General features: G+C 50.0%; 1 protein-coding gene and 1 long non-coding RNA gene across 2 annotated transcripts in view; one reads left to right on the plus strand and one right to left on the minus strand.

The window, feature by feature from the left end:
* Window positions 1-20,410, plus strand: part of MARCHF10 (membrane associated ring-CH-type finger 10) — an 84,489-nt gene extending 64,079 nt beyond the window's left edge. Inside the window, 5 exon segments of the mRNA XM_072746907.1 lie at window positions 2,127-2,296; window positions 4,851-4,960; window positions 15,075-15,188; window positions 20,337-20,382; window positions 20,385-20,410. Of these exon segments, the coding sequence (XP_072603008.1) occupies window positions 2,127-2,296; window positions 4,851-4,960; window positions 15,075-15,188; window positions 20,337-20,382; window positions 20,385-20,410 (466 nt within the window).
* LOC112920695 (uncharacterized) lies at window positions 1,346-19,858 on the minus strand. Its single transcript, XR_003235112.2, has 3 exons — window positions 19,604-19,858; window positions 16,942-17,117; window positions 1,346-3,208 (listed from the first exon to the last, which is right to left on the minus strand). It is a non-coding gene; the product is annotated as an uncharacterized lncRNA (long non-coding RNA).
* Window positions 20,411-26,407: the final 5,997 nt, after the last annotated feature.

The following is a 26,407-nucleotide window of genomic DNA, read 5'->3' on the forward strand; positions in this document are numbered from 1 at the left end:
TATACTTTGTAAAATCTCCATAGTGTTACTTCGCACACTTAAGAGTATGAAATGAGTTTTGGACTTGAATGTGAAGTGAGGTTTAATATGTGGTGTGAGGTTATGCATGATGAATGCGAAACTGTCCCAGGATCTTTCCCCGCTAAACTGAAAAGTCATGTCTGGGGACACCTGGGTAGCTCAGCAGTTGAGCATCTGCCTTTCGCTCAGGGCGTGATCATGGGGTCCTGGGATCAAGTCCTGCATTGGGCTCCTTGCATGGAGCCTGCTTCTCCCTCTGCCTGTGTCTCTGCCTCTCTCTCTGCGTCTCTCATGAATAAATAAATAAAATCTTAAAAAAAAAAAAGAGTCATGTCTGTCATATAACTATAAATGACCATGTTTGTTTCAGAGCTCTCTATTCTGGCCTGTTCTTTTTTGTTTTTTCCTAATCCAATACCACATCATCTTACTGTCTGTGGCTTTTGTATATTTCGGTAGCCAGTGGCACAAAGCCTCCCTCCCCATTTTGTTCCTAAAGAGTCCTTGACTATAGGGGCACCTGGGTGGCTCACTTGATTAACCTGCTGCCTTCAGGTCAGGTCATGATCTTGGGGTCTTGGGATCAAGTCACACATTGGGCTCCCTGCTCAGTGAGAAGTCTGCTTCTCCCTCTCCCTCTGTCCCTCCCCCTGCTCAAGCTCTCTCACTGTCTCAAATAAATAAATAAAATCTTAAACAATAAATAAATAAATATTTTAAAAAGAGTCCTTGACTATATATGTTTCAGAATCAGCTTATTGGGACTTTCACTGAAACTGTGTTGAATCTACAGATGATTCTGGGGGAAAACTGACATCTTGGAAATACTGAGTCTTTCTTTGAAAAATGTATCTCTTCTTTTGTTTGTGCCCATAATGGAAAACTATAATTCTGTTCCTCTTCACTGACTTCCCTTTCCTGGGGAGAAAGGTCTTTGAAAAAATGGAGCACAGGGATCCCTGGGTGGCGCAGCGGTTTGGCGCCTGTCTTTGGCCCGGGGCGCGATCCTGGAGACCCAGGATCGAATCCCACGTCGGGCTCCCGGTTTATGGAGCCTGCTTCTCCCTCCGCCTGTGTCTCTGCCTCTCTCTCTCTCCCTCTGTGACTATCATAAATAAAAAAAAAAAAAAAAAAAAAAAAAAATTTAAAAAAGAAAAAATGGAGCACATACTTCTATTCCAGAGCAATGCCCATTTTTTCCCGTTCTTTGATTTTAGTCTCTAGTCAGTTTCCTTTCCTTTACCAGACAGTCCTCAGTCCATGAGGATTCTAAAGAATAAGTCTTAGGCTTCTTAAGAGACTCCTTACATGACCATCAACAGGCTAGTCTTCACTCATTATTTATTAAACACAAACATATTTGCTTACATTTTCATAATTCCATCTGCATCAGATTCCAGCAGCTTACCTTCTGGAATGTTGGCATAATTTTTTGGCCAAGTGTTATGCTATTGGTGAATTCATGACTAGGTTCATTGGTTCATCCCCATCCCAACCAACCTCCATTGAGTGATCTTTTTGTGCAAATGCTTCCCCAGGCACTAGATGCTCTTTACAATCTGCAGAACAGTTGCACTGCCATCATGGCATCCGGCCCACAGCTCAGTTAGGTAGGTGGCGGAGGTATCATCATCACATGGCTTTACACATGAGGAAAACCCAAGAAGTTTAAGTAATTTGTCTAGAGTCATCAAGCTCACAAGTCTCAGAGGCAGACCTCAAACACAGGCCCTCTGCCCGTAGACTCTGTGCACTTACCAACACAGTGTACTACCAACTCCTACACAATGGCTGTGCCTGGGAGAGGGGCTCCCAGTTTTTCCTCTGGTTTTCCTCTGTAGCCCCATCCTTGGCCTCTGGTTTTCCGGTGGCAGTGGCCATTCTCATGGGCAGCTCCCATGAGTCAGTCACTGCTGAGGAGCCCGATAACAGGATCCCATGCACCTGGAAGAACTTTCGGAGGGTTGGAGGGAGCAGTGGGTGATCCTGGGGAGCCCTGGCAGGGCCTCCCCCTTTAATGCCCTGGGAAATGGTATGTGTAGCTGTAGTTTGCAGAACCTGCAACCGTGCAGACCCTTGGTCATCAGGGCTTGTTTTCCATTTAGTCTCCTGCAGGAGGACTCGGAGGAGGAGGATGGAGACTTGTGTCGCATCTGTCAGATAGCCGGGGGTTCCCCAACCAACCCCCTCCTGGAGCCCTGTGGCTGTGTGGGCAGCCTACGGTTCGTTCATCAGGAGTGCCTGAAAAAGTGGCTGAAAGTGAAAATAACATCAGGTAGGCAGGGAAGGAAGCATGGGAACATGCCTCGACTTATAATCAATGAGACGCCTGGTGTGGGATGCAGAGCCTTGATGACATCTCCCTCTGCCCCGTGAGCCATGGCTGGGAGAACTATGCCCCTGAACCCAGGGGCTCCTGCTCACAGCCCCAGTGGAAAGCAGCAGGATGAAATGCTGCCTTTAAATTATGGGAGGGAGAGGAATTTGCTTTCCAAGTCTGAGAGAAGAATCCTGGAATGTGCTTGTGGATCCTCCCCTACCTGCACCTGAGCAGAGAGGCTAAGATGCCTTCCCAGGAGGAAGGAAAATAAAATAGGTCAATGGTCAAACCTCAGCAAGTGCACAGCAAGCCATGCCAACTAATGGACACCTGGCAAAAACTGGTTGGCTTCCTTTTATTTATGGGGGAAGAAGGATGTCATCTAAGAAACTATGCAAAGCTGCATTTTTTGCAAGAGGAGCAGGAAGAGAGCCCTGATCTAATTTTCTAGAACCATCTTAGATAAGGATATTTCCATGGGCTGGCTTTGTCAGCTCTGTCTTTTGCAGATCTTGTAACTGGATATACAGCCCTTTCTCAGCTCCCTGGGGAGGTTATAACCTAAATACGGCCACATGGGTAGTAGGTCAGCTGGCACTTTTTTGGCAGAGAATCGGGGGGTTTCTTTAAAACTTGGTTTTGGGAAGAAAGGCAACTTGAAAAACAAAACAGGAAACAGCAATGCAAGAACTCAATGACAAATAGCCACTGTGTCTTTCAGACACATCTCTTTGAAAACCTTTTACCCCATAGCCTAGATCCTTTTTCTCTCCTCTTCTACATTCTCCTCCTTGATTATCACTCTTCCAGGCAGCCCAGGGAGACTTAAGAGCTTCATCCCAACCCCACAGCATATGGCTGCGCCCCCTGGAGAGAGAGAGAGAGAGAGAGAGAGGAGTGAATAGTGGGATGATCAGACCAACTGTGTCCTCCCTGGTCCCTTTTCCCCTCATGAGCATCTTCCCGGGCAGGAGAAACCTACACCCCCTCCCAAGCTGCTGAAACACATCTCCATGTAGTGTGCTGGGTGCTCAGTCCTGCAGACAGGGTAAAAACAAGGGGACCTCGGCTACTAATGATCCTGCCATGCAATGTTTTATTTAAAAAAAAAAAATTTTATTTATTTATTCATGAGAGACAAAGAGAGAGGCAGAGGGAGAAGCAGGCTCCATGCAGGGAGCCTGACCTGGGACTCGATCCCAGGTCTCCAGGATCACACCCTGGACTGAAGGTGGTGTTAAACCAGTGAACCACCTGGGCTGCCCTACCATGCAATGTTTTAACTTACTACAAATTCGGGCCAATTAAACATTTAACACAGGAAAAAAATCGCTCGTGAAATGTGTAATGGAAGCCCTGCTAAATGCTTGTAAACACCAATGTCAGTAGGGGTGTGCTGAGTGGGATCAGATCGGAAGACACAAGGGACACTCAGAATCCTAAAGTATTATAGAATGGCTCTAAAAAAAAAGAGAGAAAAAACAAGCAAACAACACGCAGACATGAGATTACCGTTTATCCTTGTCTCTTGAAGTTCTCTATTATTTACTCTTTCTTTATGTCCCCCAGTGAAGCAAAGTAGAAAGTAGAATTGAAGTCTAAAGCTGCACAAGCCCTATCTTTACCAAATAAATGTGTTAGCTAATCAGTCCTGTTTCTCTAACGCATAAACTAAACAGTGGCACATCCTTAGCAAAAGTGAAGCTCCTAGGCGAGGGGAAAAGACACAGAACACAACGTTTGCTTCAACACAGCACAGTTCCTGCATCTTTCAGTTTTGCTTTGAGGACTAGGACAAGCAGTGGAAAAGTGCCGATCTATAATGCATGTTTTAAAAAAAGAAAAGAAAAGAAAAAAAGCCCACTGTAACAAAGGAAATTTCTTTTCCCAGATGAGGCTGAGCTCCTTCTCAGGTGCTGGCCCCAGATACTACTGGGTTAGTTCCCACACATGGCCCCTGGCTCCCTTGCTCTCTTAGGTGGGAAGTCACCTGGGTGAGAGTAAAGGCAGATTTTTAAACCACAGCTGAGAATAGCTTCTGCCATCAATTTGGTCCTCGTATATTTATTTGCTTGGATCTGTGTTAGATCTGTCCAAAAAAAAAAAGAGCAATAACAGAGGACAATATTCACTCTTTTTGGCAACCACCTGTGTTACAGACTCAGCCTCCATGTAGCGATTCCAATTTTATGAACCAGTATGTTTATATTTAAACAGAAAGCAAGACCTGTTATTTAAAAGTCCTGGGAATTTCGCTTATATGAAGCTTGCAAAATAATGAAAATGATTATGAAGGAAATTTTCCAGATCTCAAAATTTTCCTTTGTTGCAGTGGGCTTTTTTTCTTCTTTTCTACAGAAGATGGCTGACTTAAAAAAAAAAAAAAGTCGCTAAAACTCAGAATTCATAATACACATGAGTTCATTCCCAAAATGTCAACACAAAGAGACCAGAGTGTCAACACATAAAGACCCAGGGTTATATGTAACAAAGAATTCTTTAATTTAAGGAGCAGATCTAGGTGCTGTGAAAACTTGTGAGATGTGTAAGCAAGGCCTGCTGGTTGACCTGGATGATTTTAACGTGACCGACTTTTATCAGAAGCACCAGCAATCCCGGGTAAGAGAGGCTCACACCACTATCTCCGAAGGCAAAGTCCATTAGAGGCACAAGGCTGGAAGAAAGGCTTTCCCTGATAAGACTATAGAAGGCCTGTGCACGGGATGAGTCTAGGAGTGTCCCCTAAGCTCACTTCTCCAAGAAGGTGTGCTATTACGTCAGCCCACAGTGCCAGGATGGGTAGGGGTGTTCAAAGGTCTTAGCCCCCAGGGTTGAGGTCCCACTATCGTTAGGGATAAAAGTAGGAAGCCACAATAACTGACTGGACACAGAAACAGGAATAGTCTGGCAAGCTCCACACCCAGATTTGCAGAATATAAAATAGCAAAAGGGGGAAAAAATCAGGGTCTTGAAGGAAATGGTCCACAATTTACATATCAAGTAACTCTAGGTTAATAAATCGCTTTACTCAAGGTTAATAAAAAGGTCGTTAGCCCCTAGTGTGTGCTTTTTAATACCCGGTGAATTAATTCTCCTGGGGTATTTAGATTGCAATTCTTTTTTTTTTTTTTTTGGAGATGTTATTTATTTATTAAATATTTATTTATTTACTTATGATAGACATAGAGAGAGAGAGGCAGGGACACAGGAGGAGGGAGAAGCAGGCTCCACGCCAGGAGCCCGACGTGGGACTCGATCCCGGGACTCCAGGATTGCACCCTGGGCCAAAGGCAGGCGCCAAACCGCTAAGCGACCCAGGGATCCCCTAGAGATGTTATGTATTTATGAGAGAGCGAGAGTATGTGTGCTCCCTTAAGCAGTGGGAGGAGCAGAGAGCCCCACTTGGGGCTCGATCCCAGGACCCTGGGATCACCACCTGAGCCAAAGGCAGATGCTTAACCAACTGAGCTACCCAGGTACCCCTGGTTTGCAATTCTAATGCCGTGAAAAAGTTAACCATAGGTGGGCAGGTGATTCAGGCTCAGAATAATAGTTAATTGTTATCAGGCAAACAATCCTTTATTTAGAACTACAATGCTAGGGATCCCTGGGTGGCGCAGCGGTTTAGCGCCTGCCTTTGGCCCAGGGCGCGATCCTGGAGACCCAGGATCGAATCCCACGTCGGGCTCCTGGTGCATGGAGCCTGCTTCTCCCTCTGCCTATGTCTCTGCCTCTCTCTCTCTCTCTCTGTGTGACTATCATAAATTAAAAACAAAAAAACTACAATGCCTAATATGGAAGCCATAAGTCCCTTATGGCTAATGAACAAGTGGCTACTTCCACTCAAGATGTATTGGGTGTCTGGGTGGCTCTGTCAATTAAGCATTTAACTCTTCACCTCAGCTCAAGTCTTGATCTCAGAATCATTGAGTTCAGCCCCATGTTGGGCTCCATGCTGGGTGTGGAGCCTACTATATGTATATAAGTAGGCAAATAAATAAGTACATAAATAATCATTCTTCAGAGGAGTCACTTTGGCTTTCAGATCTTTAGCTTGTGTCCAGACCTAAAGCACAGCTGAGTCAAAATGCCACATGTGGGTCTGGGCAATTGTCTAGTTACCTTTTGAAAATCCTAAGGTTGTGGGCACCTGGGTGGCTCAGTGGTTGAGTGTCTGCCTTCAGCTCAGATCATGATCCCTGAGTCCTGGGATAGAGTCCTGCATTGGGCTCCCTTGCAGGGAGCCTGCTTCTCTCTCTGCCTATGTCTTTGCCTTTCTCTCATGAATAAATACATAAAATCTTTTTTTAAAAAGATAAAATCCTAAGGCTGCTAGACCAAAGAATAAACTATTGATGAGAATGAAAGACTTGACCAGCACAACCAAGGAATATGATACAATGGGGGATAATGCCACACCAGCATTGAAGAGGTTGGGCATTAGGAAGTGGAAAGGAAGGGAGGGGGAAAGGAAAGGAAGAAAGAATTTCCTGAGAAATAAATGTACTTCAAGTCCATCCGTTTTGAGGCCCGAGGGTTTTGAATCACTCGGTCACAACCCCAGGCACTGAGAGGAGAAACAGAAGTGCTTCTGGAGTCACGCTACTGAGAGGAACCGGGCCCCGTGGGCGCCTGCGGTCAGGGTACCAGCTAGGGTGCAAACAGCTTCCATGTGGTCATCTCAAAGATTATTTCAGGAAATAGAGCCCCTAGGACTGTCCTGGAAGGACACGTCCAGACATGGCCAGGTTCTGTGGCATCCTACCAGAATGGTCTGCAGACATCACCAACACGGGACAGCCCAGGGCAATGCCTTATCTAGTAAAGACACCTGTTGGTTCCAAGCATCTCTGCATTGTTCGCCCTCTGTGAAGATGCTGCCACAGGGCCCTGTTGGGTTTACCCATGGTATTTGTAGAATTGACTCACTACTGGCACATTTTTCCAGCTATACTACAATGTTTGCACTCCAGTAGCCAGAGGCAGCGTGCCCCATGGAACAGCACACCCATTTTGCTAAAGTGTGCATCTGAATCTCGTTCCCTTCCCCAAAGTTGCTGTGTGAAACTACACAAACTCTCTGACTCTCCTTTCTCTCGCCTGTGGGAAGTAGGAGATCATTGCTCCCCGGCAGCATGAGATGTAGGGAAAAACTTGAGTATATCCTCTAATCCGATGCCCGTGGAGAGAAAGGTGCTCAGGGAATGAGAACCGCCATGTGACAGACCCAGGGATGCCCAATCTCTCTGGACTCAAAAAAGTGCACCAGGACCAGGCTAGAGCCCATTAGTGAAAAAAGCCAACCAGTCCACGCAGGGGTAAGACTCATAACCTCGGCTTCACAGCTTCCTCCAGCTGAGAGAAGCGGCCACTAGCACATCCTAACAGGAACCGTGAGAGGAACCATGTCGGCCAGGATCTAGGCAGAGGAGATGGTGGCTCCCTCAGCAGGGGTGAGTGAGGAGAGCTGAACAAAGGCCCCGAGTGGGCGGGAAAAGAAATCAACAAAGTGGGACAAAGCCTCTTGGGACTGGCACTGTGACCATTCTGAGGCCTGAAGTGACAGGGGCTGGGGCAATCACCGGGAAGGGGAGGCCTGTAGTTACAGGAGAGTCATTGACAGCCTGTGACCTTCGGTAGAGCCTTGCCACTGCCCCGCGGAGAGAGAACAAGTTGGGCAACCACCCCAGCCTCTCTCTCCTTCCGCCCTCTGGTCTCCTGCCAGGGCCTCCCATTGCCCAAACCCAGTGAGAAGCCAGAGAACGAGGGGGCTGGTTAACACAGTCCATTGAGATCAGCCTCTAGGCCACAGCGCAGGGTGGAAGGGGGCTCTGGGGGGAACGTGGAAGACATCCAGCACATAATCACTCTCCATGGAGGCAAAAAGGAGTTTACACTAGTTTCTATAAGAACCTGACAGGCCATCAAAGCCTTTGGAAAATGCCCTTCATTATAATTACAGGTAGAAGCTAGATTGACAGACCCACCCTGGTGAGAGAACAACAGTCCCAAGAACCAACAAGCGACATTTACCCGCTGATGGGAAACAGTGGAGGGCTCACCCTTTTACACAGTTCTGACTACTCCCATGGCCCACTGTGAATTTACCACGGTCTGTTTGCTAACAGTGAGTTTAAACCTGAGACAGTAGGGAAGCAAGACTTGGACAAGTTCAGAAACTCTCCATGAAGCAAGGCGGAAGTAACTGTAGTTGGTGTATTTGTTTTAAAGATTTTACTTATTTATTCATGAGACAGAGAGAGGCAAAGATATAGGCAGAGGGAGAAGCAGGCTCCATGTGGGGAGCCTGATGTGGAACTTGATCCCAGGACCCTGGGACCACAGCCGGAGCCAAAGGCAGAAGCTCAACCACCAAGCCACGCAGGCACTCCATAACTGTTGTTAACACAAAGACATGGAGGATGGAATCAATGGCTCATCCCCAGCGGGGAGGTCCTTTGGATTAGCCTTGGAGCTGATGTGTCTACCTGGGCTTCTGAGGCCTGGGCCCTTCCCGACTCCCAAACCTCAGCCCTCTGGGCCACCTTAGCCAACGCTCCGTGCTGTTCACTCCTGTTAAACAGGTTCTCTTGTTGAGAAGCTGGGTAGCTGGTGCCAAAAAAAGACATATTCAAAGAAAGAGACAAAACCAAAAAAAGTCTAGAACTGACTTCCACTCAGTCCAGGTCTCACTTAACCTCAATTAACTTGCTAACTCACTCACTCACTTATTCTCTTATGCATTTTTCTCACTTAGGTTGGTTGGTTCGTTTTTGCTTTTCCTTGATTATAAAAATCACAAACACATAAAAGCCTGCTATAATTAAAATTAACATTTAGCTGAGTGTCTTTTTTTTTTTTTTTTTTTTTTTTTTTTGCTATTGAAGTACTCATGCCCCGGTACTGGGCCTCAGAGATTCTGACTTAATTGATCTGGGATGGGGCCAAGTATCAAAATACACATAAGAGTTTAACTTTTATTTTTTATTTTTTTTTATTTTTTATTTTTTTTAACTTTTATTTTTTAAAAGATTTTATTTATTTATTAATGAGAGACACACACACACACAGAGATGCAGACAGGCAGAGGGAGAAGCAGGCTCCATGGAGCCTGACACGGGATTCGATCCTGGGTCTCCAGAATCATGCCCTCGGCTGAAGGCAGCGCTAAACTGCTGAGCCACCTGAGCTGCCCAAGAGTTTAACTTTAAAAACACATATTGAGGGATCCCTGGGTGGCGCAGCGGTTTGGCGCCTGCCTTTGGCCCAGGGCGCGATCCTGGAGACCCGGGATCGAATCCCACGTCGGGCTCCTGGTGCATGGAGCCTGCTTCTCCCTCTGCCTGTGTCTCTGCCCCTCTCGCTTTCACTGTGCGCCTATCATAAAAAATAAAAAAAATAAAAAAAAAAAAACACATATTGAGTGCCTATTGTATATCAGATACTATGCTGGAGATACCTAGGTGCCCAAGACCAACGCAGTCACTTCCTTCTCATGGGAAGAACATGGTGAGGGTACCCCCAGTACCCCCAAAGGATGAGAATGAGGGATGTGCCATCACAAAGAGATCTGACCAACTCTCAGGACCAGAGAAGCTTCCCTGAGGAAGAGACGTTTAAGACCAGGAAGGAAAAAGAGGAGGGAGCCCTCTATCCATGTGCCCTGGAGGGCAAAATCTGAGACATTAGGAACAGACACCTGACTCAAAATCTGATCCAGACTGCAGTCATGCCCATTGGATGTTGAATCAGCATGGTCAATGGCTTCGAGGGTGTGGAGGGGCTCAGCCCAGAGTGTTTCCCTGGTTTGGCTCAATGTAATGGAGTCGGGGGAGAGTGAATGCTGACCATAGGCCCTAACATTGAAATCTGATTATCCCCCATCTCTCAGACACTGGGTGGTTTCTGTAGGCCCCACAGGTCCAAGGCTTATTAGTAGGCTTCCAGCTGCTATATTAGGACCTCTTACAGGCGGTGTGCAGAGTGGCCCCATGAGGTAGAAACAGCTGGGGGGCCCCAAGCACTATGGGGCTCAGCACTTTGGGGCTGCTGGCACCTGGTGGTCCAATCCTAGGCTTGTCAGGGCTTGTGGCAGCTCAACCCTCCCTCCTTCCTGACTCAAAGATGCCCAAAAATTAAGCCCACCAGGCATCCATACCCGCTGTGAGTGCTGCAGGAAGGATGAGTCCTGGGTGCATGCTCCTTAACTGGGAAGTAGGCCTCATCCTTGATTCTGGTCAGGGCACTCAGTTTTGAGTGGCAAGGAAGAGCTCAAAGTAATATTCCAAATTCCAAAATGGGCCAGGAGAAAGCAGGCTGAGGAACAGTGGAGATCACAGATTGTACACCTAAATGCCTTTGAGGCCAGGCAGGTTGCAAATGGTCGGAATCCTACGAGAGTCATTACAACATAGTGGTGGCAATGCAGGCAAAACGGAGAGTACTCTCCGCAGCTGAAGAAGTTCATGTTCATCCTTCCTTCCTTCTTTCCGTCCTTCCTTCCTTCCAACCAGAGCGCATCCTCAGGCCAGATTCAGCTGATTGACTACTAATTGCTGATGCTTGGTTTAGGGCAGCGGTTCTCAACGATGGGTGGCCCCCAGATGAGTAGCATCAGCATCACTTGGAGACTTGTTAGAAACACACATTCTCTGGCCCCACCCCAGACCCACTGGATCAAAATCTGGGGGAGGGGGAGAGGTGGTGCCCAGGAGCTATGTTTGTAAAGTCCCTTTCTGTAATTCTGATGCACATTCAAATGGGAGTCACTAGAGTCAAAGTCATGACTGAATGGGCCACTATCTGGGCTAAAATTACACATTTTTTGTCATTCTGTCATCTGTACATACATTTGTTGAGCACATACTGTATACCAGGTGCTGAGCCAGCCACGAGGAGCACAGGAGCAAACGAGACACATGTGGTCCTTGCCCTGCATCCTATCTTTCATTCTTGCCTCTTTTTGGCTATTTTTGTTTTGCAAAATACCACACCCCCACATATTAGCTCATTTTGCTCTAACACCTTGGGGAAACAGGCCTGATAAAGGTTACTGTTCCCTTTTTATAAATGGAGTCACTTTGGCCATGTACAGTTAAAACTCTGCCTGAAGTCTTAGTGCTCGATGACCCCCAGGCTGCCCATTCCGGGGGCCCAGGCCCACTGCGTGACGAAGATGTGCTTCTGCCAGCTTTGCCCTGCAGCAGAGGAGGGTCTCAGCGGGCCTCTGGCTGTCATTGCTCTGAGGCACAGGCCTGGCTTTGCTCCATCTCAGCCACGGACAGATGTCCTTGGACACATGCAGCCACCTAATCACCCTCACACCCGGGAGCATCTCTTGAACACATTTGAAGACTTGATAGAACATTCAGCCAGGCTGTCTGCTTCTTTTGAGTGGATTCTATTGAGAATTTCCATAGGTAGCAAATCTCTTGGCCAAAATGAATATTAACGAAACGAAGTGGGGCGGGGGGCAAGAGAACAGAAAGAAAAACATCTGGCAGGCAGCCTGTGTGCTCCAGGGCTCCTGTCCATGGCTTCACAAGCCCGCTCCCTCACAAGCCTCCCCGCCCTTCCCACCCCCCACCTACACTGCATCATGGGTGCCAATGCCCCCCATGGCAGATCAGGGAAGGAGGGTCAAGGACACTCCAAAACCTAGCTCATTTTGCCCTTGCCAAACAAATGCTCTGGAAGTCTCTAACAAGTCCCTCCCACTTGTGGCTCAGAGCATGAGCCGACTCTGAGTTCACTAGCAAACACATTCTCTGATTGGGCAGCCCAGCCCCTCTATGCAGCATCACAAGCTCTGCAAAAGGGCACACATCAAGGAGCCTGGCCGCTGAGATTTATGGCGCCGCGTGACAGGTTCCCTCCCACAGACCAGAGAAGAGACACAATCTGCTAGAAGTGACTTTTCAAATTATCTGCAGAAAACATTAGTGGATATTTTCCCATCTGCATGCCTCCGGGCTTTATTGAGTCATAAAAAGTAAATGATTTCCCTGAATGCTTTGACAAACCCGATAGTTCCAAGCCATTTTCTAGCTGATTGATTTGCCATCATGCATCAGAGTGTCTCTGAGCATCAAGGCTTACTGGCGAAGAGAGTGCTGGACGGAACACCAGTGGCAGCTCGCAAGAGGCCACCGCCAGCGCCAGCGAGAAAAGCCAATGAGGGACAAGCCTCGGTGTGTGGGGAGAAGCTGAAGGGTGGGTTAGGAAGGCTTCCGAGACAGGTTGCCAAGGAGGCACAGACTCAGGGGGAAGGTGGGAGGAGGCGATTAGAAAAAAAGTGAAAACAAGCGACTTCCTCTCTGCCTGCTCTAGACCAAGGTCAGAAGAGCACAGAAAACATGGCCAAAGTTTAAAAATAGGATGGGCCTCCTATTGCTAAGGACAGTTGACTAGAGCCTTAGGAGGGCAGAGAGGCATTTAGCCATGACCTTGGGACCAGTGGGCAAGATCCAGAGTTGGACCCAACTCAGAAGGAAGAACACATTGATCCTTGCTCAATTTGGGCACCTTGGGACACCTGGGTGTCTCAGTGGTTGAACATCTGCCTTTGGCTCACGGCATGATCCCGGGTCCTGGAATCGAGTCCTCCATCAGACTCCCCGCAGGGAGCCTGCTTCTCCCTCTACCTATGTCTCTGCCTCTCTCTGTCTCTTGTGAATGAATAAGTGAGTGAGTGAGTGAGTGAATGAATGAATGAATGAATAAATAAATAAATAAATAAATAAATAAATGTCTTTTATTTTTTTTTAATTTTTTTTTGTTTGTTTATTTATTTATGATAGTCACACAGGGAGAGAAAGAGAGGCAAAGACATAGGCAGAGGGAGAAGCAGGCTCCAGGCACCGGGAGCCCGACATGGGATTCGATCCCGGGTCTCCAGGATCGCGCCCTGGGCCAAAGGCAGGCGCCAAACCGCTGCGCCACCCAGGGATCCCTAAATAAATGTCTTTTAAAAAATCAGTGCACCTTTCCTGGCAGCCATTTCATCCTGGAAGAGGTGTGTCCTGCACTAGCTTCCTGAGCTGCCCTGGATGGAATGGGAAGGAAGGGAAAAGCACTGAGGCGGCCCCTGGGTCAGGTCTGAGCTTCAGTTATCCTGGGGAAACAGTCACACTTCTGACCTCTCCCCAGGGTGATGCAGAGTCTCCCAGAGGCTTCCCAAGCCCCATCCTTTACCCGTGGGCATTCGATAGGAAGCCGGGTGGGGAAACAAAGCAGCCGATGGGGAGGAGTTATTGCTAATGGCTCCTAATTTATTGAAGGTCTAGGAAGGGTCCCCAGGGTGAGGCCTTGGAGAAGACTGCTGCCAAGGAGCTAAGGACACAGGAGCTGTCAGCAGCCAGACAGCCACATCCTCCCTGGGTACCTCCTTATGTTGCAAGTACCAGTGAGAAAAATAAAACACAACCCACCCACCAAGAAAAAGCAAAAATATTAACAGGGGCAAGATGCGGTATACAAAAGCAAGAGTTAGCAATCAGGGAGTGAAGAAGTGATTAGAACAAATGGGGGAGGCTTCTGCAAAGAGGTGACATTGTGACAGCTGGAAAAGAAGCTGTGGACACAGCCTGTGGATGGTGAGAGGGGGGCATTCAAAACAGAAGCACAAAACAAGCTAACTGACCAAATGAGAAAGAGATGAGCCAAGGCCCTGAGATTCACAGTCCATCTAGGACTCCGCCAGGCACACGCTCACTGTCTGGGAGTTAAATAATAGACCAGCCAGGGTTGGGGGGCCCCTGGTGAGACCATCATTAAGCCCAATTACAGATAGAGAAACATACAGACCTAAAGCCTGGGGCCTCTTCTCTGGACAGACGAGGGATCTAGGAAAATAATATGCCCTGTGGTGTCTGTGTTCCAAATTCTCCCTAAGAAAAGTTTGCCTTCCTAAGACACACATCTCATTATGTTTACTCCTCTGCTCAGAGGCCACTGGCTACACACACACACACACACACACACATACACACACAGCATGACATCCAGACTCCTGGCCTGACAGGTCCCACCTTCCCATCTCCCCAGCTCATGCCAAAAATATTTTTTAAATCCAAAGCAAACACCTTCCCCATATACTCTAGCCACGCTAGTGAGTAGGGAATGTTGCCCAACACATGCTCTGCTCCCTCCTCCCCTGTGCCTTTCTGGCATTCCGTGCCTCAGTTTGGAAGGCCCTCACCAACCTTCAGAGCCAACCAAAGGCCCTCCCATCCTTTAAGGATCATCCAAGAGGCCTTCCCTGTGTCAGTAAACCTCTCTTCCCCTGTGCGTCTCCACTGTAGCATGTGACACCTCCAGCTGGGGCTAGATGGGCTCCCAGCAGGTTGCGGGGACCTTTTGCCTCAGGTTCCCCACAACACCCAGCTCAAGGCTTTGACATGTAACTGCCCAATAAATGTTCACAGCATGGGACTGAGCCTGGAGCATGGAGCCTTTCCAGGGCATCCTCCAGTAGGTAGTAAAGAATTCCAGAATGACAGCCTAGCTTCTACCCTGAATCCCCTCTTGCTCCATCCTCTGATCCCCAAGGACAGGCTGTTGTCCCTGTTGTCTTGCCACCTGGTACCCTTGCCACCCTGCACCCTGTGATATTTTTGTTGTTGTTTATTTATTGTTTTTGTTGATTCTTTATCCTTTTTTTCCTCCCTCCACCCCATGATTTAGATCACGAATATTTTATAAATGAACTTAAAAGTCTCTTTTCCATATTTAGGCACAAAATGAGCTGATGAATTCAGGTTTGTACCTGGTGCTGCTGCTTCACCTCTACGAGCAGAGGTTTGCAGAACTCATGAGACTCAATTACAACCGAGTTGCAAGAGAGAGGGTGAGTCTGGCTCTGATGCGGCCCATCAGTACCCCTCCCCCTGCCCTGACCTTGCAGTGTTGTTTATTACGTGTGCAATCTGTTGAGGTCTTCATGGTCACTTGCTAGGATATGGCACTGTCATCATCAGGACTATGATATAGTGTATACACTGGGTAAGTGTGCTCACAGTAGCCTTCTGGCTGAAAAAGTGATAATCACACAATAGCTTACTATTAAACATGAGTAGTAATTAAGTGGCCATTAATGGTCATATAAGCAAGGGAGTCTCTAGGGATATTTGCCCCCCAAAACAAAAGTCAGCAAAGCTGCTGGGACTGTGCATGCATGGATGGGCATGCCTACTGCACAAGCATGGAGGGTCCCAGAAAAACAGGGGCCTCCCTTTGAGGAGAACTGTTTGTTTTGCTTTGCTTCCCAGAGTTTGTGATTTCAGCATCTGTGTGGTGAATGCCAAGAAACAAAGGTGCTGATGGGGGTTCCCTTTGTCATTAGGGAAGTGACAATATGTTTACCAGGGATCATCATCTGTGGCTGCCTTTCCTTTAACAAAGAGAACCAGGAGCCTTCCAGGAGGCCAGGTAGTTTGGGGAGAGAAGCCTGGCTCTTCCACTAACTGGATCCCGGCCCCAGCAAAGTCCACTACAATGTACATTCGGCCACTGTCGAGTCAGAACGCAGAGCCCCAAGGGACTTGCCTCTTGGCAAAATGCCTGTCTGCAGCCAGGCCAGGAAAGGGCACTCACTGGTAGGACAAGGGTACCCTCCCCCCTTACCTTATCTTAACACCATGCCAAGGACTGATGCTTCTAGTGTTTAACACCCCTTCAGCCTTGAAACTCGACCCCTGCCCACATCAGGAGGTCAGGACTGGCAAGCAAGCCAGTGTGGCAGCGGGCAAGCCGCAAGGCAGTTCTAGTGACTCTGCCTCCCTATCCCAGGTACCTCTCTTTCTCTTCACTTTCTCTTCTCTGCCTCCTGCTTCCCGTCTTTCTTCACATCTCTCTCTTCTTCCTCCGGTGGATAGGAGGCACCTGCCAGCACCGGTCGCTGCCCGGAGGCTGGAGCCCAGTGATTTCACAGCTTCCTGACATTGTCGCAGACCTTGCAATGATAGCAAGCTGCTGGCATCCATTTAGAGCCATCCCTATGGAAAATGCTGGGTTCAAAAGTCCTAAGAATTCGAGATTTGTCCCTACTTTTTTTTCTGGCATAAATTCTCCACTTAGACCCCAAGCTCTCAATTAAGAGAACAGGCTGGGTCTTGGCCAAGATATCTCCGCAGGAATCTCACCCTCTTTTTGACCCAGGCCTGTCCTTCCTTTAACTCTTCCATAGTTTTAATGGTGACATAAATTCCTCAGAGAAATACATAAAAAAAAAAAAAAGGGAAAAATGTACAGGAAGCAGGAAATGATCCTTTGTTAACATTTCCATAACCTTATTTTCATGATTCCCCATCTTTTTTAATGAACTTTTTATTGCACATTGAACTTCAAAGCGCCCAGGGTTTGATACAGGTTACAGATGGCCATGACGTCAGCAAGCTAATGTAAGCAACGCTGGCCTCTGGGACTGCAGAGCAAGCAACATGCAGCACAAGCCAATGGGTGGAAACCAAGGCCCTAAAGCACTAGGTCTAAAGAAGTTTCTGGTAAAACTATCCCAGAGAAGGAGTAAGTGACACCGGGAACACTCTGGGCACCAAGTCGGGAGGAAGCAGGAAAGACTGGGCAACACTCTTAAAGCTTACCTTTAATTTGAGAAACCCTGAAATAGGCCTCACGCACTAAACCCACCAAGCGATAACCAGTACAGATAGCCAGCGAAGACGGACCCAAATGGAAGCAGGAAAACAAATGGCTTTTGTCAAATTCATGCTCTTCTGGATTTGAGTCTCAGTATCTTCTTGTAGAAAACACTTAGAATCTGAGGATAACAGCAAAAAAAAGAGGCACTGTGTTGGGAAAACAACAACAAACACTTCTCTCTCCCTATCAGAACTGGAGAAACCATTCACATCGGGCTCCTTGGTTGTGTCTTATTAGGACACTTGGTGATGAATGTTTGCCCATGATGACAATCATTCATTCACTCATTCATTCATGCCCTGGCCTGTATCAGGTGCTGAGATGGGGATCCGGGAAAGTGGCTACAAGACACGATGCCATGCTGTCCCATTCTTTGAGAAGCCTCTGAACAAGTTGGAAGAGAAGACTCACATATTTATAAAGACGAGAAGTAACTGGAAAGTAGCACTTGGATCAAGAGAACCGGTGGACCCAGTGAATTCCCAGAGGCTATGAACTGACAACACAAGATCTTCCCTGGCTGGGACTTCCTGGCATGTCCAGTGATCCCATAAACAAACAGTTTGTCTCCTTAGCGAGGTTGTAAGCCACCTGAAAGCAAAGCTGGGCCTTCTACACCTGTGTCATGATGCTGGCCATACAGTGAATCATACTCGTTGACCATGTCCCAGACAATGTGAATGCCAGGAGCATGGAGTGATTACAAAAATGCGAAATAACTGGGAAATGAAGACATGGTCTGCTAAGGGTTGGGGACAGAGGGGGTCACAGGCAACTTGGACTTGGAACTCTTATCTCTCTTTGTACCCCACCACCCTCCAGGGCATAGAAAATGCCTGGCACATAGTAGGTGTTCATTAACCTTTGATGCCTAAATCAACGAACTATTAAACCAAAACCTGCTTCTCCAGGAAGTGAATCTTGAGTTATGTTTTGGAGAAAGTGATAGTCCAAATTTGTGGAGAGAATAGTATTCTAGGTAAAGGAACACTCTCAGGTTCATGGTATAGATATATTTATTCAAAGATTTTCTGCGTGTGCCTAATATGTGCCAGGTTCTAAACTAGATTCTGAGACTACAAAGATGATTAAGATACTCCTTACCTACAAGGGACTCTGAGTCTAAAGAGAGACAAACATGTAACCAAGAGTATCAAAAAATGTGCCTTGTGTTATGACAGAAGATGGAGCCAGATGGGGAAGAGCACAGAGCAGTGAGGTCACCCCTTCCTTCCACTCCTTCAGGACAGACTGTCCAGGCAGGGTCTTCAGAGACCCAAACTAACGTTTCAGAGGCCTTACTTTTAATCTGGTTGGGTTGTACTCTTTGCCATCAGCTTTCTCAAGGCTTGGAGCGCCTGGTAGCAAGGCTGCTTCCACTCCTGCTCTGGTCACCTGATCTGCTGAGGAGGTGATAGTTTGAACCAAATCTTGGAGAGTTTAGCAAGCAGACAAAGGGTGGTGGTGAGGGAAAGGGTGTTCCATGCAGAAGGAGAGGCAAAGGCTTAGAGGAGTGAGGACCTGCCTATTAAGAGAGTCAAGGAGTTGAGTGTGGCTGGAGCCGGTGGGAAGGGAGTGTGGAGGTGGAGGCAGGAAGCAGGATGTGGAGCGTTTGTGTGCAGCTCTGGGAGGCCACTGAAGGTTTCCGGCCTGAGATGGGCAGGCCAGGAGATTTGCATTTTTGAGTGAAAACTGGAGCAGCTACACGGAGGATGGGCTGGAGGGAGAAGAAACCAGCCAGCTGCTGCTGCAATGGGGCAGGTGAAGGGGACCCCTGTGGGGGCCCTGGAGATGGGAAGGGACACAGGGCGGTCCTGTGAGGTGAAGCTAAACAGACTTGCCTTCCCTCACCTCTCCCCCTTTCAGTCCCCAAGTGGGATGCTCCACTATTCAGGGTCTGCACCCCCAAAGTCCCGTCTTGGGCTTCCTCTTAGTGATAGGTTTTGTCTATACCTGCTCCCTGTTTCCCCAATGAACGGTACTGTACCCTGAATTCCTCTCCCTGCCTGCCCTATGCCCCTTAAATGCCTACTTCGATAAACTAGGTAAAACAGGAGAAAGGACCTCTGTCCATGGGCTGAAAGGCAAACGGTAGAGGGACCCCAGGCCTTGCTGGGATCAGGACAGTGATCTGGAGCTAGCGCAGTCGGTCTTCTGCCCCAGGGATGCTGCATTAACATTTCACCTGTGGGGAGACTTCCACCTGTAGAAAACTCATGGTGGGGGAGGGGCAGGGGAGCAGAGGCTGGCCTTGGAGGCAGGCAGGGTCTCCAAGGAGCTCTGACACTCCACTGGCCTCCTTGTGCATGAGACCACAGGGACTTTCTCCAGGTCTTCCCATTCACACTGTTTCTACAAACCCCCAAACTCTTGCCTCCAAGAACCAAATCTACCCACAATATCTGAGGCGCAGGCTTGGCCCTCATCTGGGAAAACTTCCCTACTCACCCAGATGGCATTTCCCGGAGGACTGAAAGCTGCCTGGCACATGGATGCGGTCATCTGGCCAGAGTCTAGAGGTGGGCTGAGGCAGGATGAGGCGGGATGAGGCCGGCTGGGCAGCTGGGAGGGAAGGCGTTAGCACCGTCCTGACATAGAACTTACCAGGTAACCGGGATGGCTCCTTAGAAGAAAATCCATCCTTCTCCAGCCCTCAGTCTGGCCTGCGGGTGACAGGGACCCAGGAGTCACAGCTGCCTCCACACTGGCCAGCAGTTGCCCCAGTAACAGTGTCTGGCACCCCTTGTTTTGTCCTCCCGCCTGCCACAAAGCCTCTCTTCTCCTGGGGGAAGAGCACCAGCCCTTCTGCACGGGAGCCCACAGCCTTGCAGCCTGGCACAATGGGCTCCCACGGAGTGCACAGTGTTTCTCATTGTGGCATAAAATGCCATAAAGTCAGAACAAAGAGGGAGCCCAGAGCCTTGATGGGCCTGCTGCTTCCTGCCGGGCAGAGAATACAACTGATTGTTTAAAAGCCAGTGGTGAGGCAAGTGGCCAATTAGCACGGCCTTCACCCCCACAGCCTGTAAATGTGATTCGGACCCTCAGAATGGGATTCTGCTGTTCAGATCAATTGCTGAAAGGAAGCAGGTCTGCTCACACTGCCGAATTTAGAAGCCCTGAACCACGGGCGAAGGTGACCTGGGTTACCTCTGCGCTGTCTTTAGGACGAGGGTGAGCCCCGCAGGTGCCAAATATCAACACTGCCCTTTGGCACTTCTGCCCCTCTAAGGGGAGGGAAGGGGTTCCCAGAACGTTCCCGAGACCAGAGAATTATACATCTGTTCACAACTGCTTTGGGGAAACCATTCATTTTTCATTGTCTTCTTTCTCATAGTTGTCAAGAAATTACCCACAACCGAGACGGGAAGAAAATGAAAGTAGGTCTGGGGGTCAGTCCTGCCATTTTGAGGGTGTTTGCTAATTTACTCTTTCTCTGTCCCTGTGTGGAACCTCGTGTGGTGGAAGGAAGTAATGACCACTACCCAGAGGCAAAAATAGTCCCACAAAGCTTGGGAAGCTCTAGCTGCAGCACTCGGGAAGGGGGGAAGGCGAGGCCCAAGCCCGCTGGATGCAGAGCAGATAAGAATTTTAATTCATCTTGAAAGCAAGGTCAAGGGCCAGTGAAAGGGAAGATGGTATTGTCAGGCAGTCACAGGATGACTCGTGGCAGGTTTTTTTTTTTTTTTTCCTTTTCCTTGGCTGGGATTTTCCAGCATCCCAGGTGCTCAGGGAGCCTCTTAGGTGATCTTCTAAGCCCTGGAAGGGTGCTGTTTAGCCACTACGGGGAGGGGCCACATTCATCCACCAGCTAGTGGCTGCGGTGGATCCTTCTTACCATGCGTGGGGGAGGGGGGTCAGGTAGGCCTGCTGGACCCAGAGGTTGAACAAGGAAAACAGGTCTCCTGAGAAAGGTACACCCGGCTCCAGGAGGCAGGACAGCTGTCTTCCATCGGGCTCGTTATCCCATAGAGAGTACCCAACTAAGAAAATGTGCTTGATTAAAGCAGGAGGGCTTGCAGCCAGACTGGAAAGAACTTCCCCATCAGCAGGTAGAACAAACATCACAGTGGGCTGAGGCGGGTGTGACAATTCCATCTCCAGAAGTTCTTCAGGGGAGACATTTTACAACTGCCTGCCCTAAGGCAGGTGTAAGGTTTGGGAGAGGGATTCCCGCCCTGGCTCTGCCGTCAGAATCCACCTGGGGAATTTACCAAAAATGCAGGTTCCCCGGGTCCGTCCCGGAGATTCAGATGCAGACCCTGGGGTGGGCCCCTGGCGCGCCGGTCGCAGCGGGTCACGATGGGGCGGTGGGGAGCCCCCAGCAGGCCCGCCCGGAGGAGGAGCTGGACCCGCTCCGAGCGCCCCAGGGTGGGGCCCAGATTTCGACCCTCGAGAACCCGATTTAGGATTCAGGGCACGCAGTGCTGAGAGCCCGGGCCGCCCGTTTTCAGAGACGCGGGGAGGAGGGGACGCCTGTCTCGGTTCACAAAGGGAGCCCGACCACGGGGTGCACCCCGCCCCGCGCCCCCGCCAGCCCCCGGGACCACTCGGGGTCCCGCCGTCCGCGCGCGCCCGGGCCCCCCTCCGGCGGCCGGGAAGGGAGCGGGCGGGAGGGAGCAGGGAGCTCCGGCGAAGACCTTTGTGTCTCGGGGGAGCGCCTCTGCGCCGCGCTCGCGGGTCCCGGGGCGGCCTGCGGCGGGAGCCGGGGCTCCGCAAGGACGCGGCCCCGGGGAGGGGCGGGGGGGGGCCCCCCCACCCGCCCCGGAGGCGCCCGCGGCTCTTCCCGGTCGCGGGAAACCTGCCGCGGCCCGCGCGCCCCGCGCTTCGGCTGGCCGGGGGCGACCCCTAGTGCCCGGCGCCGGCCGCCGTCGCCCTGCTGGGCGGGGGACGCAGCCCTTCCCCGGAGGGTCTGGGGCCTCCGAGCCCCCGGCTCGGGGAAGGCCCCCTCTGGAGGGCACAAGAGCATCCCGGGGGCGCCGCTGAAACCGAGTCCCCACGGAGGAGCCCGGCGGGCCCTCCCTGCACGCGCCTGGCGCTGCGCTGCTGCCCCCCTGCGTTGCTCAGAGGCACACGGTCCCACCGACCGCCACTTGCCGTCCTCTTCAGGACGGGACTAGCTGTAGGAGCGGCCCCAATGTGGGGGCAGCCAGGTCTCCCCCGACGCCCCCCCCCCCCCCCGCCCCGGGACACTGGTGGAGGAGATCCCGGCACAGAGGGCCTGTCCTGGCACACTGGTCATGCAGCCCTCGCCCGGCTGCCGCCAGGGCCGAGATCAAGACAAGCCAGGGCAGCCAGAGGCAGAGGCGCCTCCCTCCCCGCTTAGCCCCTGGCCACACTCTTCTCTGGTCCCCAGCAGCCTGGTGTGCCTCACCTGGTTGGCAGCGCTTTGTCAAGATGGGCTGTTGCCAGAGCTGAGTCACAGCTGTGACCTGCTGCCCTAGCTCAGTTCAGGTCTAAAGGGAGGAAAAAGACAAAACACCTGGGCCCACCAGGGGGCACGAGGAGACGCCAGCCTCCTCAAGGCTCCGTGGTGCCCATGCCAGGCTTCTCACTGGGGCCCCCTCCCCTGCATCTGGAACACACAAATGCCACAGGTGGCGCCAGGTAAAAGCAGCTGGGGAGAGTTCCTGGGTGGGTGTGCCCAGGTCTGACAACTTGCCACATGGCTCTGTGACCCAACCCTCCTAACGGCTGCGTCCCAGCTGGCACAAATGACTGTCACCACAGTCCAAAGCCTGGGAGGGGAACAGTGCCTCCCGCAGCCATTCATCAGGTGTGGACAGGAGCAGGCTTGAGGGTCCTCGCGCTAAAGGCAGGGTCAGACCACCTCACCCCATACACACAAGTCAAGACAACTAGTTTTGGGGAACAGAACAGGATAGGCAAGGGGCAGCTCGTGGGGCTGGGGCTTCCTTGTAGCAGAGGTAGAGGCTGAGAGGGTCCTCTAGGAATGAGGGGATGTCCATTGCTCCTGCTCCTTACCTTTCAATGGTTTTCAGATAGTCAGGGAGCACTCATGCAAGCCAATGGGAAAAGTATATTGAGAACAACAGTTTCCCCCAAGAATAAAGACTGCCCCCCCATGCCCCACTCCTCCACTCGGATCCCACTGTCATCCTCCTGCCTCTTTGCCCCCCTTGCTCCCATCATGTGACCCTCTACCTCCAGTCATTTGATCTCTGAAAGATTTCTTGAAGACCTAGGTCAACCCTCCCCCCACTGCCCTGCCAACTTAAGGAAGGGAGAGTGTATAGAGGGGGGCAGTACCCTGAGGGGTTCCTCCAGGGATTCAGCCTGCAGACATTTGCTGCCCCAGGTCAGGGGAGGAGTGGACCTGGGTGCTTTTGTTGAGGGGCTCACAGCCCCTGTGCCCTGGCCATTTGAGGATTCCAGAGACAGCTGACCTCTGTTGCTGACACTGTTGCCCAGGACTGGGGCGGGGGCAGGAAGGGCAGCCCAGCCACACACCCTCACTGGCAGAGCTCACGGTTCACCTTGGCTCCCCCGCCTGAGACACCTTCTTGCTTTCCAGATGCTGAGCTAGGGGACGGACGTGAAAGCAGCAGCCACGCTGTCTAGCACAGGGCTGGCCCCGGAGCCCTGCGGAGACATCACCCCTTGGAGGCTTTTTCTGTGTTCCCATGCGCCTCCCTCCCCTCTCCTCTTTACTGAAACTGAAACGTTGACAGTTACCGTTTTCACCTCGCGCCCCTCTCCTCTCAGGGTCTGGCCTGAGCAACAGGACAGCAGCCACCACGCGGTCCCCGAAAGCCTGCAGCCTGGGCTGGATGAGTCCCCGCCCGCTGCCCTGCAGCTGCCCCTTGGCCCAGGGGACCCCAGGTGACCTGGTAGCCTGGAGGCCCTCCACGGAGGGCACCTGTTCAGGCCTCACTCCACCCCGAGTGGACTCGAGCTGTATCTGCAGTAAAACGACTTTATGCACCAGCTTCCTTCTGTGCTCTTTTCCATCTCCCTGAACAAAGAAAGGCTCAGGGCCTCAAACTCAGGGGAGAAGGGAGGGGATTTCAGCCCGCACCCTGCCTCCACTTCTCCTCTCTCACCGCCATCACTACACTGAGGGGTCACACATCCTGGGCCCCGGGGATTGTGACAGGCTGCGTGGCCGGCTGCCCCTGTACATACCCACTTCGAGTGGGCGTGGTATGTGGACGCCACACTACTCTCCTCTTTATACCTTAGGGCCCAAAGACCAGATCAAGGCATGAGGTTAAAAAAAAAAAGAAGAAAAAAAAAAAGCGTAGGTGGCTGAGTCTGTGAAGCATCCAACTCTTGATCTCAGCTCAAGTGTTGATCTCAGGGTGGGGAGTTCAAGCCCTGAGTTGGGCATTAAAAAAAAAAAAAGTCATAGAAGGTTAGTGAGAAAACTGTGTGTATATAAGAGAGAGAGACAAAGATGGTTAAAAAATATAGAGGGGAGCACTGATACATGCAAAAACATTATGCTAAGTGAAGGAAGCCAGACTCAAAGACAACATAGCGTATAAATCGATTTACAAGCAATTTCTAGAAAAGGCAAAACTCTAGGGACAGATCAGTGGTTGCAGTGTTGGGACTAGGAGCAGAGACTGTCTGCAGATGGGCTCAGGAGATGTGGTGATGTGGCTGCTCTACAGCTGCTGTCCCCTGGTGGGACAAACTTACGAAAGCTCACTGAACTGAGCACTCGCAATGGGTGAGCTCTATGATACACCTCAATAAATTTTCTTTAAAAATGGAGGGAGGCGGGATGCCCAGGTGGCTTAGCAGTTTAGTGCTTGCCTTCAACCCAGAGCATGATCCTGGAGTCCCAGGATCAAGTCCCACATCAGGCTCCCTGCATGGAGCCTGCTTCTCCCTCTGCCTGTGTCTCTGCCCCTCTCTCTCTCTCTCTCTCTCTCTCTCTCTCTCATGAATAAATAAAAATCTTTCAAAAAGTAAAAATGGAGAGAAGGACAGAGAATGAGAGAGAGAAGAAACAGAAAGGGATAATGAGGAAAAAGAAGTGCTTCTCCCTCCCTCTTTTAAGACCAGGAGTGGCCACAGCAGATTTTGCAGCCAAGAGGACTTCGCCCAAGATGAACAGTGGTGCCAGCACGGTTTTAGGAAGTCTGGAATTAATTGAATTCCCTCAAAATCTTACCCATCCATGACATGCTCCACAGTTAAAGTGACTCTATTCCTGCAAACTGGTAGATGTAGCCAGGCAGCCTAGATCCCAGATCCAAGAGCCAAGCAAAGGGACACCCTCAAATGTTAACAGAACTCACAAGGGCCATTCCAGTTGAAAATATCTCCCTGATTTAAAAAAAAAAACAAAAACCAAAAAACTAAAATCTCAGATTCTTCCATTCACAAACACAGCCCCCAGCCCTAATCATTCTATGAGAAACTGGGTCTTCATTTTCCAACTGGACTCTCAGGGCTGGCTGAAGATTAAAGATTTGTCCAGGAGCCAATATTGAGAAATGTCTGAGAAGGAACAATGCATATTTAAAAGCAAGCTTTATAAAGAGCTTGATGGAATCTGAGGTGACTGGATACACATCTGACAGGCCAAGTCTGCCCTAACATGTGACAGTGTTTGAGGCAGCAACCCCAAGACTGGCACAGGTTCACGTCAGCCAACACTGGGATTTTGAAGACGATTTCAAGGGTTTACCCAGGAAGCCAGGAGTGCCTCCTCTGAGGCCTGGGGTGGAACTGATATCTACCCACACTGTTAATTCCACATCTCAGTGGCCCAGGGGTCTGCTGATGGGGCTTCTTATGGCCTGAGGTACCCAAAGAATCAAGTCTCATTTATTAAAAAGATCCTGGTGAAAAGGACTACCTTGCCCCCTTTCTAACTGAGTAAATATTGCCACAATCTATTAGAGATAGAGATACAGTGGATAAAACACGAGGTTTTTTTTTTTTTTTTTTTTTTTTTTTGGCCTTTGGCTTCATCCTGACAAACATTTAGCAACCATCAATCACATGCCAGATGGTGAGGACACATGAAAAATGCATGATGCTCACCCCCTAGGAGCATAGTCTTATTGGGGCAACAGGTCATATATAGAAAAAGTCAAATCAAGGTAATATGAACCTACAGATGCCACTTCTAGAGCACTTTCTAGAAGCTGGGCCTGGGGACCCCCAAGGAGCCCGTGAGGCAGTTACTATTAACTCCATGTTACATGAGAGGAAACCTGTATTAGGGTTCCTCAGAGAAACAGAACCAGAGGGATATATTTATAAATATGTAGAAAGCGATGTATTTATGAAGGATTGGCTCACGTAGTTATGGAGGCTGACAAGTCCCACCATCTGCCATCTGCAAGCTGAAGTCCCAGGGAAGCCAGTGATGTAGCTCCAGTTCAAACGTGAAGACCTGAGAAGCAGGGGTGTCAACACTCTGGGTCC

The sequence above is a fragment of the Vulpes vulpes genome, chromosome 2 (genome assembly GCF_048418805.1).
Source record: "Vulpes vulpes isolate BD-2025 chromosome 2, VulVul3, whole genome shotgun sequence".
In the NCBI taxonomy this organism is placed as follows: domain Eukaryota; kingdom Metazoa; phylum Chordata; class Mammalia; order Carnivora; family Canidae; genus Vulpes; species Vulpes vulpes.